Source organism: Orbicella faveolata, unplaced genomic scaffold, assembly GCF_042242905.1.
Source record: "Orbicella faveolata isolate gen_17 unplaced genomic scaffold, um_ofav_v1 contig_35, whole genome shotgun sequence".
Lineage (NCBI taxonomy): Eukaryota > Metazoa > Cnidaria > Anthozoa > Scleractinia > Merulinidae > Orbicella > Orbicella faveolata.
Window position 1 is genome coordinate 20,880,284 of NW_028301564.1, and position 18,278 is coordinate 20,898,561.

Genomic DNA, 18,278 nt, shown 5'->3' on the forward strand with positions numbered 1-18,278 from the left:
TTTGGGTAATTTTGCAGTTTAGACGGAAAGGAAACATTTTGCACGGCTCAGTTACAAATACACAACCGTATTGTATTTACAAATTTTCAACGCACAAAATTATATTCTTTTCAAAATCTCAACCTCGGTTTTATTCTTAAAATAACATTCTTAAAATTTCGCAAATTTCAGCCTTGATATTCTTGTAAAATATATTCTTAAAAGAAAGAAAGAGTTGCTTACCTCTGATCACTTAATGAATGCTGTACTGCTCTACTGTGACGAACATGATCGTCCCTAAAAACAGAGCTATCTTGGGGGGGGGGGGGGGGGATGGGGGAGGGGGGCGCAATTTCCAACAGATCCGAGCGTATTTTTGAGAATTATTATTATTGTCTCGAAAGCTCCCGATTCTCCATGTGCTTAGATAAGGCTACGTAAACACGGAAAAGTGCTCTATTGCTTACAGACTGTATTCGTTTACCTGGCGCGAATGAAAACACAACCAGCGCTGGACTGCATGGCAGTTGGCAACCTTCTTTGCAACTGGAATCTTATCAAACAAGGATTTTTTTCCTTTTTCAAAAAAAAAAAAGCTGCAATCTTAATTCCGTAAAGAAAAGAATAAAATATGGGCTGCTTTAAGGATGATCCAGAATTCTTCAGGGCGTAAAATAATTTATGAGTTCATTTTCCAATTAGATTATTCGCTCGAAACTTCTAATAAGTCATAACTCAGTGATGAAGGTGCAGCCCGATTCAGCTATCGAGTCAAGAATAATCCATTGTTTTAATTAAGAAAAAGTGACTAGTCGCTTAGTGCTAGAAACATTACATATTGGCATGTTTACGTTCAATTAAATGAGAGATGAACACATGCAGCGCATGACGGCTGGTTCAAATATTGATTAACGCCTAGGATTAAATTATGTTTGTCAGCTTGCATACTGAGCTTCTGTAAAGTTCGTCTAACACAGCAACCTGGCACGCTTTTAGAAGCATCAAAACAAAAGTTTAATAAAATAATTCCTTATTTCTTGAAGTAAAGAGAAGTTTAATTAAACTTATGCTTTAACTCCTGCTATTGCAAAATTTCACTTGATTTTGGTCTCGGTTTTTGTTTTTTTGTTTATGGTTTTGTTAATATTTGACGTTGTGCTTTCAATTAATTCTCCAAATATTGTCCAGAAGCATAAAAGAAAACATTAGCAAAACGAGAGAAAGCAGCCGTCATTTTGTTTCACAACTGTTCAAACGTATGCTACTCAAGATTTATTGCAGAGTAGATTGTGAGTAGCGTGGCAAATGCGATTACTGTCTTAGAATAGAACACAAGTGTTAACGTTTCTGACGATATAAAATTACTCTTACCTGCGGGAGCACATGGGTTCTAATCCCGTCGGGGACTAAGGTCCCGTCAGCAGTGGTGCATTTTCGTTTGAAACTCGCTTACGTTGGGTTTTCGCCTACCGTCTACACTGAGGCGTTGGAAAACGTTTGCATTTGAAAACGCTGTCCAGGGTGGATACATTTCAAAACGGAGCCCTTTCGTGTTGGCCAGGTGGACAACAAACCCGGAGACTTGCGAAACTAAAGTCGTTTCAGCCAATCAGAACCAAGACAAGCAAAAGTAACAAACAAGTGAACAAAGAAGGAAATCATAGGATTACTTGCAATTTTGCTATTTATTGGTATAATGTTTAGAGTTGACATAAAGAAACTGTTTCCTGAAATAGGAAAAACAAAATAGTCACAAAAAAAGAAAAATTCGGATTTTAATACAAAACTATTACTTCAACTATTACGATTGCTATCCGAGATAGAAGCGAACATTTTCCTCAGATCATAGTTCTGTGCTTTGAAAACGAAACACTCGACCTTCGTTTTTCTCCCTGTTCTAGCTCAGTGGCACTTTGTCTTCGTATTTGCTCATAAACAAGAAATAGGTCGACACAAAATACTTGTCTCAATTTGACTATCAGTAGATTAAAAGCTGGAACAATAAAATTACCATTGTACCAAATGCACTTGTAGAAAATTAGGCAAAAACTTCGCTTAGAATTCGGCCTAGCTACTTCACTTTCATCTCAGTACGTTTCAGTGAATATTGCCATCCCCTGAAGGCCTTCCAGTTAACACCATCAGCATCAGATGAATGAGCTCCTTTAAGATATAATCCGTTGAGGTTGGATTCATGACAGTCCTTGTACCACCAGGCTCCTTTGTACAACTGGGCACAGATATCTGTTGTGTCATTATCTTTCGTTGAAAACGGTGACCCACTAAAAGAGAATTTCAAGTATTCTAGTCAAAATGGTTGATGATTTTCGTTCAAACATGAACGATTTTTTACTCAAATTTCGCATGCTCGAATCAACAATGGGGACCTTGTTTGAACGTACATTGTATTGAATAGAATGTTTCGATACACCAGGAATGAAATCACAGGGTTCTTCGATTAAATTCTAAAAGAACAAAGTAGCAAAAAAATTGAAATTTAACAACTTAAACGAAGATAAAACTAGACAATTTGCTCTTTTATTAAAGGACTGTAAATGTTTTATAATAATCTTAGGTAATTATCTAAATAATCTTATGTAACCTTTGAGGTCTTCTGTGGCACCTAGTCACAAAAGGGATAGGTAACGAGTAACAGGTTTATAAACCACAACAGTTCTCTTACTTGTGGACTGCCATCGAGTCACCAGCAGTACCATTGTATCCTCCAATCACAAGCCGGAAGTTGTCTTCCTCGTCTGCAACCTTAAAAGTCGTGTACTCAGCGTATCTGACGTCGTCTTCAAAATCCTCCAAATCGACTCTCAGTGAGACGTTACCAGCAGCCGTCAAACGGTGAATGTTGTTGTTTCCGAGCCAGAACTCTCCTTTCAGATTTCCAAAACCATTTTTGTAGGATTCCCATCCAAGAAAGAAGTCAACAGAGCCGTCCAAACGCCTCTGAAAAACTGTCCAGCCGCCACCGTCCGTGACCATGTCACACAACACTTGCATTGGTTTGCCGCCATCTGGATTGATGGTGTACACGCCACTGGATGTGAAACCATCTTGAAGAATTTGGGCGCAGCTTTTCGGTTCTGTTGATTGAATTAATCAAGGAAGTGTCAACTTCCTTGGATTCGTGGATGGATTCGTGTTTCAAAAATTCATTCTTCATGTTGTTGATGTGAATAACTCATTTTGTCTATATACACTACCGAGAAAGACACAGACACAACGATATAGCCCAGGGACTCTTAGATCGGCAGGGACCTCATTCTTATTTTAATGCAAAAAATGCCACCCGCATATAAGCGTACACTTAAGTTTATTTCGTGCTTAACATCACATCTTCAAACAAAAATTGCCAAGTACAATAACGCCAGATACGAAAACCCAAACCCACATCGTCAAAAAAGGGAAGGTATAGCTATGTTTGTAGAGCCTTATATGCTGAAATTAGCTGCGGTGCGACCAACGCTGGGTGCAGAGTTATGTACCCATCTTCCGAGGCAAAATGGAAACCTTCCCTCCTTCTCGCTTTTGATTGGAATGATGCATTGACTCAATTTATGCCACAGGAACTGGAAGTAAATTCTCGCCTTGCATTTTGGGCTCAAGCCCGAACTCCTGACCCATTGGGTCACTGCGCTTCATACACATGGTAAAACTTAGAATTCAACCATATTGTAGAGATCAAAACTGATTTTTACCGCGAAAATAGCATTGCCATTAAATATTACATTATGTTAACTTTGACCCATTAAACGGCCGGCATGACTTACTACATGGTTTTCCTGTGTGGCCTTCAAGGCAATTGCATCGCAAGCTTTTATCTCGAGAGTCAGGAATGCAGACCCCATTTTCTCCACATGGCGAGTTCTCCGACTCACAGATGCTCTGTTCCAAAATAAACATTAACTAGCATAAAAACAATTTTTTACGAGGCAAAAATCAGTATCTAACATGTAGCATTATCTATGTCTCTCCTTCGCACGTCCGGACAATTTGTGTCGCGGAGCGTTTCGGGGGTTTCTAGTTGTCTTACCGATGTGAACAGTACATTGCAATTTCTAGACCACATGCGATCCTCTTCCTTTCTTTTAACCAATAACAACACTAGCTCTCTAACAAATAGCATTTGATTAAATCTTCCTATCGAATGTGCGATGGTCCTGCAAATCTAGATCTGAATACCGTTCTGAATAAGAGCAACAGAGGCTCGGTCTTAAGTCTCTGGTGAAGGTTCTCATTTCAATGCAGTCCACAAATATGAGGATCGAAAAAAATATGAAACTCGTCATTAGTAAGTCATGTTAACTTGTTCATAATTACCTTTATTCCTCTATAACGGAAATCTCCAGCCTCTGTGAAGTTTACACGACCAACAAATCGATCAGAGTCGCTCAATTGACACATATGCCTTCCAGCGTTGTTCTTTTTCGATCCAAAGTTTAAAGACTTACATCGCTCATCCTGTACGCACTCAAAACGACAAGAACTTTCCGAATCTACTTCTTTTTCGCTTATCACGCTTCCATTCAGCTTCCAGCCTTCTATTGGTCGGGCAAAGTTGACCGCTTTCAAACCAGGTTGTGAAATACGACTTATTCCATAGACAGCCGTACAAAAGAGAGATATTATCCAGGCATGCATGTCTTGTCGTGCGAAGGCGGAATACAAGCAAAGCGCCGAGTTAAGTATTACCTAATCAGTTTGCTAAGATAGCAGGTGTAGGAGATCTGTTGACTGAAGATCATATGAGGCAACGCTAAATTTCTCAAACTGATTCAGCTACTGGAGTTTCTTCGTCGCACAAATTGTTTGTCTGTTAGCTATTTTCTTGAATGTATAGTAAGAAAAATTAGTTGCTTTTACTGCCTTTATCTCTATCTCCCAATCTTTTAAATTGTTGTCATTGAAAAGTTCTATTGTTGAAACTGAGGTAATATTCCCCTTCTGGCAAAAAGCGAAGCCCTTGTCAGTCAGAAATTAAAGTTCCTCAAATAAATTATGCTTTTAATCGTTTCGCGCGTACAATTCGACGATTCAGGTCATCTCTGCATGCCGACTCTACAATGAAACATGAATACACCTCTGGCTCCCTAATAAATTTTGTACTGCCCCGTTGCGATGAACGTCATCACAAAGTAGACCACAGCTCTCTGTGGTGTTATTCCCAATAGTTCAAATATTGAGCTAGCGTTGTCAGAATTTGACCGACATTAGCACGTTTGGTTTGTCACTTGCTGAAAATGATTTTATTAGCAAACATTTTATTGCTGTGCGTAACGCGAGCGAAAGCACAAGAAGCGTTGAACTGGCAATTTGCAACTTACGTTGCAACAGGAATCGTACCAAACAAGATTTTTTTCTTGATATAAATGAAAACCGCTACAATTCTATGCTTTAAGCAGTGGCGGATCAAGGGGAGGGATCCCTCTTATTTTGGTGAAAAAAGAAGAAGTGACTGAAGGAAGAAAAGCCAGCAGGGCAAGTAAAACAAAACTGCCCCTCCCCCCCCCCCCCCCCCCTCCTAGTTCAAAGTCTGGATCCGCCACTGTTAAGGATGTTATGGGGGATCTACATTTATGCCGGTAACCGATCCATTTTCCAATTAGATTATTCGCTCGAAACGTCTGTAATTTCAAAAGTTATGAAGGCAAAACCCCGAGACAGCTATCACGCCTAGAAATCGAGAGCAAATAATCTGGTTGTTTTAATTAAGAAAAAACGATTAGTCGCTCAGTTTTAGAGACAATTCCAAATTGGTATGTTTACGTTTAATTAAATGAGAGACGATAAACAAATGCAGTGATTTAAGAGGCCCTGCGCCTAAGAAACGACCGATGATTTCCGGCTAAAAAATAAAATCGGCCGATTTTTATCTCCCAAGCAGAGGTTACCGAATACTATTTAAAAATGAATTTCTTTTGTTTCAGTTTCGCTTTAAACCAAAAATATAGAGCCACAAACTTTTTCCGTCTGATAGCAGCAAAATCAGGCCGAAAATAAGCCCCCGCAAAAAACTGTTCAGAAATTACTATCGCAACGCAAAATAATGAGAAAACTACACAGTGTTGAAGAAAAAGGCCTTTTAATGCAATATCATTCGATAAACATCAAAAACCTGCCGAAGCGATTAACAAATAAAGTTTCAAATAATGCATACTAAATTAGATGGAGTGTTGGAGCTGATTTTAAAATAATTATTTCTCAAAAGTTCAACGCTTTTGAAAGCAATCACAGTGATGAATCAGACATTGGAGGGATATACATCACGTTTCTGGAAAAACATTTTTCGGCCAAGGTATATTGACTTTGTACAAAGCGTTCAAAGTTACCGTGTTTACCGTTATCCTGCTACTTCGGCGAAAACTTCTCTTTTGCCAATACGGCCGTGGATAGCGTGGTAAATGCCACTTTAAACCTTGCTAGGCATTCAAAGACCATCCTAAGTAGAAGGACGTAGAATTAAAAGAGAAAGAAAGATGAAAAATACGCAGAAAAAGAAAATAAAAACTCGAAATTACCATCTGCTAACGAAAGTTGAATCTGGAAAATGTCGTAGCGTGACAGCGGCCATTGACGTCATTTGTATAAATAGCGGCGGAATCCAAACGAATGCACAAATAGGAAAACAATTTTTCCCGGCCAGAAAACGTTTAGTGGAACAATGTTATGTTATTTTTCACAAATGATGTTCACTGAAAAAGAAGTACTTCCCCAACCGCCACACCGTTTTGGCCGCAGCGTGATCTGAGTTATGGGGTCACGACTGGATCCGTAGCCGCTGACCACCCGAAGGACATTGCAGACTCGTTTTCCCACGCTCTTGCGACTTGACGTGACAAATGACGTCAATGGCCGCTGTCACGCCACGACATTTTCCAGATTCAACTTTCGTTAGCAGATGGTAATTTCGAGTTATTTTCTTTTTCTGCGTATTTTTCATCTTCCTTTCTCTTTTAATTCTACGTTCTTCTACTCAGGATGGTCTTTGAATGCCTAGCAAGGTTTAAAGTGGCATTTACCACGCTATCCACGGCCGTATTGGCAAAAGAGAAGTTTTTTGCCGAAGTAGCAGGATAACGGTAAACACGGTAACTTTGAACGCTTTGTACAAAGTCAATATACCTTGGCCGAAAAATGTTTTTCCAGAAACGTGATGTATATCCCTCCAATGTCTGATTCATCACTGTGATTGCTTTCAAAAGCGTTGAACTTTTGAGAAATAATCAGTGTTTCAGAGCCATCTTAACTTATCGATCGAAATTATTTCAGGTGACTCTGCCTCCCGTTCATCATTTTTCGAACTTCGCAAAAACGTTTACCTTACGATAACATACTCATCACAATTTGATAATGAAAAACACATGTTTCACCGAGCCCTTTATGAATTATAAGCACTTATATTACAGCTACGAATTCGTTGCGTTTCTAAAAGTTTGTATCATTGTTACAGTACTTGGCCTTTTATGCCATGAAGATAGCCACAACTCGTCTAACCCTTTACTCCCCAAGAGTGCAAATTGGCACACAACATCATAACTTTGTGGATATTTGATAGATTTCTATGAATTTTTGCCACGAAAATTGTCTTGTGAAGATCTGCTCATTGAAGTCAAAAAATTTTGACTCCCTCCTATCCAAGACATGGTTGACCATCCCCACAATTTTTTAGTTCCTTTTTTGGGATGCAAATGGAAGGCAAGACTTGTTTTATATCAAGCTATGCACTACGAGCTGCTGAATAAGCTATAGTTTAGGGATATACTTAATATAGTAGAAGATTGATGCATTTTTGAAGTCGTTCATTTTCCTATTTTAAAGCAATTTCTCTCAAAATGTCTACCTCCTTCATAGCTGCTAATGTCAATTCTTAAATGAGCTGATTAGTGGCTTGCAAATGGCACATTGTACACAGGGAGTGTCTTTATTTGCCGATTTGGGAAAAACTGTCGTTCACCTTAGGGGGTAAAGGGTTAACAGTGATCAGGGCGTTTCTGTGATGTCAATATTAACTTGAACCAACATTTATAAACTTCACTTTCATCTCGGCACGTTTCAGTGAGTATTGAAACCCTTTGAAGTCCTTCCAGCAAACTCCATCACCGTAGGAAGCATGTGGTCCTCCATGGTACAACCCGTTGAGATTCGTTCCGTGACAATTCTTGAACCACCAGGCTCCTTTGTACGTCTGAGCACAGCTATCAGCATTGTCTGAATCCTTCGTAGAAAACGGCTGGTTACTATGAAAGAATGAAAAGAAGTTCAGGTAATAATAATGGTCTTCATTGAGCCTAAGACATATGGTATAAATAGACTGAGTTCTCATTTGGAGACAATTGTATGCAATTAGTCTGTAGTAAAATTCGTTAAACTTGTTTTCTTTGTGTAAAAAAGCTGGTTGATATAATATTTCCAGTGGAGGTCATTTGATCGAAGATCCTTTTCCCCTTGACGAAGTACAGTTATTAAAGTTCTTAATGTACCTTTTGACGTCAGGCTTGCTTTGCAACTGAGTATAAAATATAGCTGAACTCTTAGTTAAACAAGGAAGTCTTCCCAAAGACTCAGATGCTACTAGCGTTGGTTTTTAATTATACCCAACTGTATCTGTTCTAAGGTAAGCGCGGTAGATAAAAACAGATAAATTCTGCATACGAGCCAAGTGACCCGTCAGGCCGGAGCTTATCCCGGTTTCTGTAGCATGAAGCGACTAGGAATATTTCTACTCCCCCCTGGATGCGATGCTAGTCCATCGCAGGGCTACCCCCAACATTAAATTCACAGGTACCCATTTGCACACCTAGGTGGAGAGAGGCACTATGAGAGTAACGTGTCTCGCCCAAGAACACAACACAATGTCTCTGGCCAGGGTTCGAACCACGACCGTTCGCTCCGGAGTGCGGTCAAGGTTACTAAATTCAGAACGTGAACTAAAGATACAATGTAGATAAACATCCGTTTCACTTCGTAACATCTTACTTATGATATGAAAACGAGTCACCAGCTGTACCAATGTATCCTCCAATCAAAAGCCGGTACTTATCTCCCTCGTCTGCAACCTTAAAAGTCGTGTACTCAGCGTATCTGATATCACCTTCAAAATCCTCTACGTCAACTCTCAGTGTGACGTCATCAGCAGCTGTCAAACGGTGAAGATTGTCGTTTCCAAGCCAGAACTCACCGCACGGATATCCAAAGCCGTTTTTGTAGGATTCCCATCCAAGAAAGAAGTCAACAGAGCCGTCCAAACGTCTTTGAAAAACGGTCCAGCCTCCACCGTCCGTGACCATGTCACACAACACTTGCATTGGTTTGCCGCCATCTGGATTGATGGTGTACACGCCACTAGATTTGAAACCATCTTGAAGGAGTTGGGCGCAGCTTTTGGGTTCTGTTGATGCAAAAAGAATTTCAATTGAAGTGTCCACTGTTAATTAGGTTCAATCCAGCAGCAGGAATATCATGACATCTTTAACTTACTGCATGGTTTTCCCGTGTAGCCTTCACTGCAATTGCATCGTACGCTTTTGCCTTGATACTCAGGAATACAAACTCTCTGTTTTAAAAAAAAATAAATAAATGGCACAAAAACTTAACTATAAGTCAACACAAAACAAATGCTGACGGCTAAAGTATTTGTAAAAAAAAATGCTGAACACTTTAAGTCGTCTTGCACTCTTTTTCTTTTTGAAAACGTCTACCTATAAACCAGTCAAAGCTGAACCGAGACTGAATGTGTTTACTATTTTAGCAATCTGAACGTTCGCAGGAGCCCTTGGCTCCTGACGTTCGACGTTCTTAACGTGTTAGGTTCTTCAAAATTTTAGTGACAGCATTTTAACTAGGAAGAGGAAACCTCCAAAAACCAACACTGACGAAAGCTCGCGAGAAAAGAAAATACTTTGGAGTTTGGGTGTGTTTGACCAGGTGGGTTGGCTTGAAATCCTGTTCAGTAGCATATCGTTTGCCTTATGTCGTCACATGAGCAATGATTTCTAAAAACTGTAGTAACAACTTTGCAAAAAGGCTTTTGAAGGCGTAATCAAGATTGTGTGAAATATAACATTTGAACACGAGAAAAAACTTGCAACATTGTTTTGCACGATGCAAAAGCCACTGGAGAAAACAGCCTGAACGTACGTTTGCTCTTTGCGTGTACTTAAACGTTTGGTTAATTACATCCTTTAAGCTTCTTATTAATGCCTTGCGGCCAATCTGGGCATCGTATTCCAACGTGGTGGCGACCATGTCAAGCATGAAAACAATAGCTTCTTATCAAGACAAAAAGAAGTGTGGTTCTGCCCAGATGCTGGGCAATTTGCATTCCAATGTACCTGGTGATTAAAAAAAGGGTAGTTATCGAGCGCCACCCTAATGAACTTAATGTCACCTTTTTTGGTCATTTACCCTCTTAGAATATTTTTATTATTATAGTTTAAAGGCGCAGGTAAACATGGCAGAGGCCAGTCTCCGTAAAATTAAGTAATTGGTCATTTCACGTTCTCGCTTTGCAGACTGGACAGCTGAGAAATTCTGAGCTATTATACTTGTAATTCTATAAATAATTAAAATTCCTTTGGTGACGTTACAAGACACGTCTGTCAACTCCTGGTGCTGGCTTATGCTTTCTGTGAATAATAGTAATAGGCCACTTTCGATCATGATATTAAAAATCAACTTGATAGCCAGGCCTAGAGCACACAAACAAAAGAAATGAATAAACGTGTCTTTCGATTTCCTTTCTTTGTGTCCTCTAGGCCTCAATGCCAAGCTGAATTTTAAAGTATTTTAATTCTTAAAAGCTTTTTTGCGCCTTGTCAGAAGCTTGCTTTTTTTTAAACGTTACTCGTTTTCAGTAAAAAGCGCTGACTGACTGTCAACGCATCAGTCCTCAGCTTGGTTGTTTCTATGGGGTAACCTGCGAATTGCTGCAAGGAAAAGTTTGCAAAGTACTTCTTAATAGTTTATTAGAGAGGGCCTCCTCATTTACCTGTAGGCCGCGAAAGTTAAGTTTGCTACAACTCTATCAATAATTCTTCCTAAGAGAAGTTATCTCGTCCATAACCTACCTTTATTCCTCTGTAAAGGAAATCTTCGTCTTCTGTGAAGTTAACACGACCAACAAATCGATCAGAGTCGCTCAGTTGACAAACTAATCTCCCAGAGCTGTCCTTCACAGTTCCAAAGTTGTAAGACTGGCATCGCTTATCCTCCAAGCAATTCAACCGACAAGAACTTTCCGAATCTACTTTTGTTTCGCTTATCACGCTTCCATTTAGCTTCCATCCTTCTATCGCCTTAGCGAAGTCACCAGCTGTAAAATTAGGCTGTGAAATATGACTGATTCCAGACCGTACGGTTGTGCAAAGGAGCAATATCACCAAGATATCCATGTCTTGTCCGGCAAGGGAGATAAACATTTTGACCTAAATAGGGGATTAAGGCTGCAGGCATCTCATTTAAATTGGAGTTGTGAGGTTAGATAATTTACAAGACAATGCCTTCCTGATCCAGCTGATTTTAGCATGTATATTTTGTTAGATTTTGGTACAGTTTGTTGAAAGACGACAGCAGTTAGTTATGTACATGTTTGTATACCTTTTTTTAGTTTTCCCCTTACTTCTCTTACATATAATTGACGAGATTAAACAAAACAAAAAACGCTTGTTTAGTATTTAAAACGGGAACACTTAAGCAGGTGGCCCCGAGAGAAGAAGTGCGTTTAAATATTGAATAGGTAATGTTTTGTTCGTCACTTGCTAAACGTGTCAATATGTTTCGGACAGCACTAAAAAAGTTGAAACTGACCTCATCGTAATAGCACAACTGATATCCAAAGTTAAAAGGCTTCCAAATACATGACTGATCATCACAATTATATACATAACTTAAATACAGCCTGAAAAAATTCAGGCCTCTGCGATACCGGTGCAGTGCTCTACAAACTCAGCTATCAAGCCAACTGGGAGCTGGGGCCCGTTTCTCGAAAGCCCCAGAAACCTTTCGGGCCCGTAAAGCCATTTTGTAGTCCATCTGTATCTAATCAAAGTGCTCTGAGAGCAAACTCGTGAATTGAACAAAAGAATTAAGATATTTTTTGGATTATGTTTAGTATTATCTGGTTTAGGGAATAATGTGGTTGATTTTCATATTTAGAGTACGAGCAGTAGTTCAGTATTCGCTAATAAGGTACCAAGGAAACAAAGTAACATTTGGATAGGAAGGCATTACAACTGAAACGATCATACAATTACTTTGACAAGTGTGGACGAGGTCATGTGTTTTAAACATTTATCATTCTTGTTTCTGGTTCACCAAGAAATAGTTGGCAGTAAATGTGGTTGAAAAGTGAACATTGGAAATATTTAAAAATCAAGGCAATACTGTCTTAATGAAAACATTAATCATTCTCCCTTTATGAAATGAGATAAACAGAGACGAGAAATGAAAAGTCTAGGCGGTATTTTCATTTCAAGTTGCAACAAGGCAACGACGAAACATGGGTTACTTTCCTTTGTCGAGGGAAATTGGAGAAAATTAAGCAAAAAGAGAGGAACAGACTTCCAGCTCATGTAACCAATATAGGTATGCCGATGGTGAAGTATCCACAGCGAAGAATATCTAGTTCTATTGCAGCCTTAAGTTTCACTGGCTTTAAATACTATGAAAATGATTGGAAGAGAAACTAGCCTGAGAGAGCATCCGGTTTTTTTGGGCTCTTGGTTTTTCTTTTTTTTTTTTTTTTTTTGCATGAAACAAGAGCAGAAAAAAACATGCCCTTGCACGCTAAAGAAAAAGACAAGCGACTCGATTGAGCCACGCGTTTATGAGCTAGGCGCAATTCAACCGGAAGTCCGATATTTTCGGACTTCAAATCGGATCTCTCCACGGTCGCTCGTTTCCCGACCGCTGGTCAAGGGGAACGAAGACTCTTGGTACAAGCCTGTTAGCATTCCAGTGGAAACCACCAGCTAGTCTGTCCGCAAGAACAATTTGTGATATCACCGGAGATTTCGATCTTATCTGATACTCAGCGCGTGTTTACCGGCCAGTGCGTAATTTTAGCAATTTTGACCTTCAGGTTTGACTTGTAATACTTGATAAACAATTACACTGAGGCCTCGTCTACACTACGCCAGAGAAATTTGAAAACGCAGCTTTATTTCTACGGTTATTTCTGCCGGCTTTGTGTTTTAATGTGGACGGAAAAAAATTTCAAAATGGACCTTTTCCAAAACGATGACGTCACGATTTCCTCAAACACAAATCCAAAAAGACCGGTGATTGTTGCGTTTTCAGATTTCTCCAACGAAGTGTGGGCGGAAAACATTTGATGTGTTTTCAGAGTGATTAACACCCTTTTCAAATTTCTCCGACGTAGTGTGGACGGGGTATGAGTGTTTGCAGCTCCAGGGTAGCCATTCAAAGTTAATGCTTACATAGACCAAAAACATCCCGCATGAACGCCTCCAGATAGACTTGCCACAAGTAGACCTCTACTTCTATAAAATGAAGTCGACTTGTTCCGCTTCCTCGGATTCAAATTTAAAATTTGTATAATTTTTGGCACGAAACATGGGTGTGACGTAATGATTCCCAGCCTACCCCTAATTCCCTGGAGTTTTTATGAAATATTTCAGAGTGAGCGTAAGCAGAAAAATAAACCATATGCCCAGTAACCACAGCCATGTATAAGATCAGGAGCCAGATAAGATCAGATTTTAAGACATCGTTTATTTAAAGTTGAACAAATGACGGGCCAAAATTTAAAAAAACAAAACAAAAAGAACTCAACTTGACGTGTATTATAATTGATCAGAAAACAAGAAATTATATTTTTTCTTTGCCGCGCGACAAAAGCCGAGAAAATTAACACGCAAAAACGTGCTAATTATTGACTTTGGAGGACAAAACGAAACCGAAAACAACAAAATTTCGATTCTTTTACTATAGCGGATAACCTTTGAGAAAACACCGGAAAATAACAGTGAAAAGACATATCTAAAGTACAATTTAAAAACAAGAAATCAGATAATTTCTTCGCGTGCCACAAATAATGCAGCGCAGTGAAAGAAAGATGAAAGTTATAAATAAAAAAGACGACAAAAACAAGCCAATTATTTTGAGACAAATCGCACTTCAACTGTGCTAAATTAGTGCCCACTTAGTTTTTTTTCTCAGGAGTTTTGTAGTAGCTGAATAAAACTAAAAAAAATGTATTTGAACGAAGCGAATAAACTGAACAAACACGGCTGCGGAGGTCGCCGTCATTAAATATGCAGAAATCCACGGTGCAAAAATATTGTTAATTTTAAAAACCTAAAATTCCTAAAGAAAGGTAACCAAGTGAAAGAAACATGACAGGAAGTTCAATAACAATAAAGGTTCATTCAAGATGAGACAAAAAAAAAACCCTAACTAAGAGCAAAAAAATGTTCAAAATTTCGCAGACGTGCTTCGCTGCGTGACACCATACTCAAACTAATTCTTTAGGCTAAAGCGAGAGCTTGAGTTTTTATCGGCCGTGGCTTTAGTAGTCGTTCAAGAATTAGAATTAAACTTCGAAGAAATACTGTGCATTACCACTTTTGTTTTCTAAAGTCCAGGAAGCTGCTTTAAATCCGGGATCTGTATTCAAAACCCATTTGAAAGCGCAACGACTTTATAAACACAAGGTTGTGTTTACCCTCAAAAGCATGGGTGTCTGGAAAACCCGAATAGCGAATAGCGAATAGTCGCGAATGGCGAATAGCGAATAGTCCCGAATAGTGCGAATAGTCTCGAAAAGTGCGAATAGTAGCGCACAGTCGCGAAAAGTGGCGAATAGTGACGAATAGTCATCAATAGCCACCGCTTTAGATTTAATATCCAGCGTTAATTAATTATCCCAATAAGCAACAGAATTTCAGTGAATTTATTACCTTTTCTTCTCCGGACTCAGGCTAGTAGGCTGTCCATCGCCGACATTAAGAAAACAGAAAACACAAGGATGACCTAATAAAGACGTATTTACGCTTTTGCAGCGGTTAAAACAGAAGAAATTACGTTATAGAAACTGTGACCTTTTGTCCTGATAAGCGTCTGTGCTTTTCAGCGGAAAAATCCCATCCTAAGTTGCTACGAGGTTGACTGCGAGATACTGGTTACCCTGTTTGCCACTATTTGCCACTATTCGCCACTATTCAATACTGTTCGCCACTATTCGCACTATTCGTACTATTCGCTATTCGGGTTTTCCAGACACCCGTGTCAGAACTTTCTGACCCCAAAACTATAGCTTTGACTCCTTTCTCGTTCAGGCTGGACACCTGGTCTTCCATAAAGGAAATCGAAGGAAAAATAACAAGACAAACTGTCTCAACAACTTCTCTTTCACCATGTTCAAAAAATTCCAACACGAACGGCCTAATGTGGAATGTTAAACTCTCTTCAGATCCAGTCGGTGATCACGACGACTAATGTATCCTTCAACTACTACCTTGATTCACTCCGATTTCTTCGAAACCAAGCTTCTCGAGCAAAACATCTTGTTTCAGCTTACCTGTGTTGTGTGTAGCTTGCGAAGAGCCCCGGTGCAAAACGTATCACGAAGACCTTCCCTCAAAACAAACGTTGCGACTCTATTTGCCGACGAATGAACACATGTGACCTCTAAGCTTTAAAAAAGGCACTGTCGAGCGTCAGAAAAACCCACGAATGCCAAATATACTCACTGAGAGTTGCTCGGTGAAGGACAAATTAACCTCCAGACAATCCTGGTACAGACTCGAGCCCGCCGAGTTATCAGCGGTTTAATTAATTGTTATAGCGTTTGTTTTCTCGTCCTTACCCACGTGATGTTCACATAGTACAGAGGATGGTGGTCAAGGTTGCGGGGGCGATAGGTTCCATGATCGACTCCGGGTGGAAGGTCAACCCTTATTTTTTATTTTGTTTGTTTGTTTTTTTTTCGCTTTCTTTTTTCGTTGTTTTTAGCGATACAATAAATAAATGCTCTGTGTTTATATCATTTCGCTCGCTATATGTGCATTTACTATACCGTAACCGTACTTCAACGACTTCCGTTTCTGTAAAATCCATACGAAGTCCGCATCCAGTGAGAACTTGTGCTGCTCATCAATTTTACGATCCTCGATGTTCTCATTTTCGGTGGCCGAGTCTTCTTAAACTTATATCTTTTAATTTCGGCCTTTAAAACAGCTTATTTCAATTAAAGATGAACAGCAATTTAAGAGTGAATGCCTACAAAAATGGACCTAAATCGCCTATCAATGGCACAAGTCGAAAAATTGATTTCGCTTGTATTTTGTCCATAGATAGGTCCTAGTAAGAATAGAAACGTACCATAGTTAGTTTCTGCTAATACAGCTTTCTTTGGTAGAAATACGCCAAAAACGATTTCGACTCGATTGGGCTCAAAATCTACTTCCGGTTTTGCTGAATTTTCCGAATATTTGATTGCTTCGCGCTCCGCAGAACAGTTACTTGAGAATCTTTCAATGGATTTTATATTAACTTCAGGTCTTCGTGGTATGACTGAGCGAAAAATAAAATAAATCAAAGTTAGTTTTGAGCCCGAAAAGAGATCAAACTGACACGCAAAATTTTACAGTGTGTCGCAAGAGAATTATTACTTAAAAACATCGCCATATTTTTCTATGGGCTATAACTTTAAATACCGTAAAAACACTTTCTACGGGTTAAATATACACCCACCTGTTAGGCTATCAAAAAACATCTCTGGGCAAATGGTTTCAAGTCGCCCGCCTTGGCCTGTGTTTCTCATAGATTTTGCCCAAAATCCGCCGTTGGAATGTAAATAATAGGGACCTTAAGATACGAGGACGGGAAGGCCAGGACGGCAACGGCAGTGGACGCGGGAAACTTTCGCAGGTCCCGTCGTGTCGCCAAAAACAAAATGCTTAAGATGTGCATTTTCGCAAAGTACGGCGACGTCAATAATTGGAACCTCGTACAAGCTATTCACAGAAGCAATGACATCCATTAGACTATAAAAGAGATGATAGAAATCTTATCCTATTAGGCTTAAACGATAGTGAACAGCGATGCTGAATTTCTTTTTCTTTATAAGCGAAGCAAACATCTGTCAATATTTTAATAGAGAAACCATAATTTCCGTATGAAAAAATTAAACGAACAATCTGATCGACCTGCTTCAGATGGCTTTTTACCACTAAAGCGTTTGGGAATTCTGTCGCCGAAGAATCCTGACTTTTGTTGAACGTTTCAATTTCCATCTGTAATTGTAACAAGCATTATAAAAATCAAACAAACGTTGCATCAAATTCTGGGTAGTATAAAAACAACAACTAAACATCAGTTTGAAAATGTGTATTTTATTTGCTCGATAGATGCTCCATCAACTGTACTTACACTGTTGTATTCTCAATGCATAGAGTTTGTATTGAGCTTGCACACTCGTGATAGCGTCTGCACAGTGGCTGCAGAAACACAAACGAACAGACGAGGAATATTTTTACTCACATTTTCGTATCTCGGCGTAGTATTCTACTCTACAATCACGAAAACTGTGAACGCTATAAACATTTCTATCAATATAACTGAAAATAAAGTCGATTGGAACAGTTATCGGGGCAAAACAAGTGCAAAATACTCACGTCTTCGATACGACGGCTAGTCGGGCGAAATGGCGTCCTCGACGAGATGAGGACGGCAGAGAGATTAGGCGAGAGTTCTCGTGCGCATGTCCGGTTGAGTCAATTTACTTCCGGTAGCCGTCCTAGCTCGTCCCGTGCTGGTATCTTAAGGTGCCTAATTGCGTGACGCGGATAGCCACTCTCGAGTAAAATATTCGTTTCCAGCAATCCGATGAAAGCAATTTTTGAAACGTTGTGTGGATAAAATAATGGAAAATGTTTTTTTTTGTTTAAGTTAGTATAAATATATATGTTTTTTCATTTGCATTGCAACACCCACGACATCCCTGATAAAGAACGTTTCTACAGTACTCCGGGAAATGATTTTAACACTTGTTTATTTTATTGATTTCACTGATAACTTACAATATAGCGGCAGTTTTAGAGATACACTTAACCAATCCTCTATGGTTTATGGCAATTGAATCATTGACTGACAAATAAAGTCAAGTGGAAATACCATAATTTCTATAAACTACTAACTGCGTGATGGCATCTCAGCTCTTCTAGCTGTGTAGAAAATTTGTACCTACACAATATGCTCAAACTCAGCTAGAAAACCTGGAATTTCTTGAATTGAAGTAGCCCAGAAAGAAATTGCGTTTAAGTTTC

At 39.3% G+C, this 18,278-nt stretch overlaps 3 protein-coding genes and 1 long non-coding RNA gene across 4 annotated transcripts in view; 1 reads left to right on the top strand and 3 right to left on the bottom strand.

Moving 5' to 3' along the window:
• LOC149103707 (uncharacterized) overlaps nt 1-18,278 on the top strand; it is a 153,962-nt gene that overhangs the window by 107,508 nt on the left and 28,176 nt on the right. The window lies entirely within an intron of this gene.
• Nucleotides 1,643-4,847, bottom strand: LOC110060298 (microfibril-associated glycoprotein 4-like). Its single transcript, XM_020767057.2, has 4 exons — nt 4,312-4,847; nt 3,762-3,876; nt 2,663-3,074; nt 1,643-2,261 (listed from the first exon to the last, which is right to left on the bottom strand). The coding sequence occupies exons 1-4, from the start codon at nt 4,630-4,632 to the stop codon at nt 2,051-2,053; spliced, it is 1,059 nt and encodes a 352-aa protein (XP_020622716.2). The 5' UTR covers nt 4,633-4,847; the 3' UTR covers nt 1,643-2,050.
• On the bottom strand, nt 7,356-9,379 carry LOC110060271 (ficolin-2-like). The gene is made up of 2 exons (XM_089273743.1): nt 8,968-9,379; nt 7,356-8,228 (listed from the first exon to the last, which is right to left on the bottom strand). Exons 1-2 carry the CDS (start codon nt 9,294-9,296, stop codon nt 7,997-7,999), a joined length of 561 nt encoding a protein of 186 aa, XP_089129869.1. The 5' UTR covers nt 9,297-9,379; the 3' UTR covers nt 7,356-7,996.
• On the bottom strand, nt 17,326-17,705 carry LOC149103713 (uncharacterized). Its single transcript, XR_016202154.1, has 2 exons — nt 17,628-17,705; nt 17,326-17,450 (listed from the first exon to the last, which is right to left on the bottom strand). It is a non-coding gene; the product is annotated as an uncharacterized LOC149103713 (long non-coding RNA).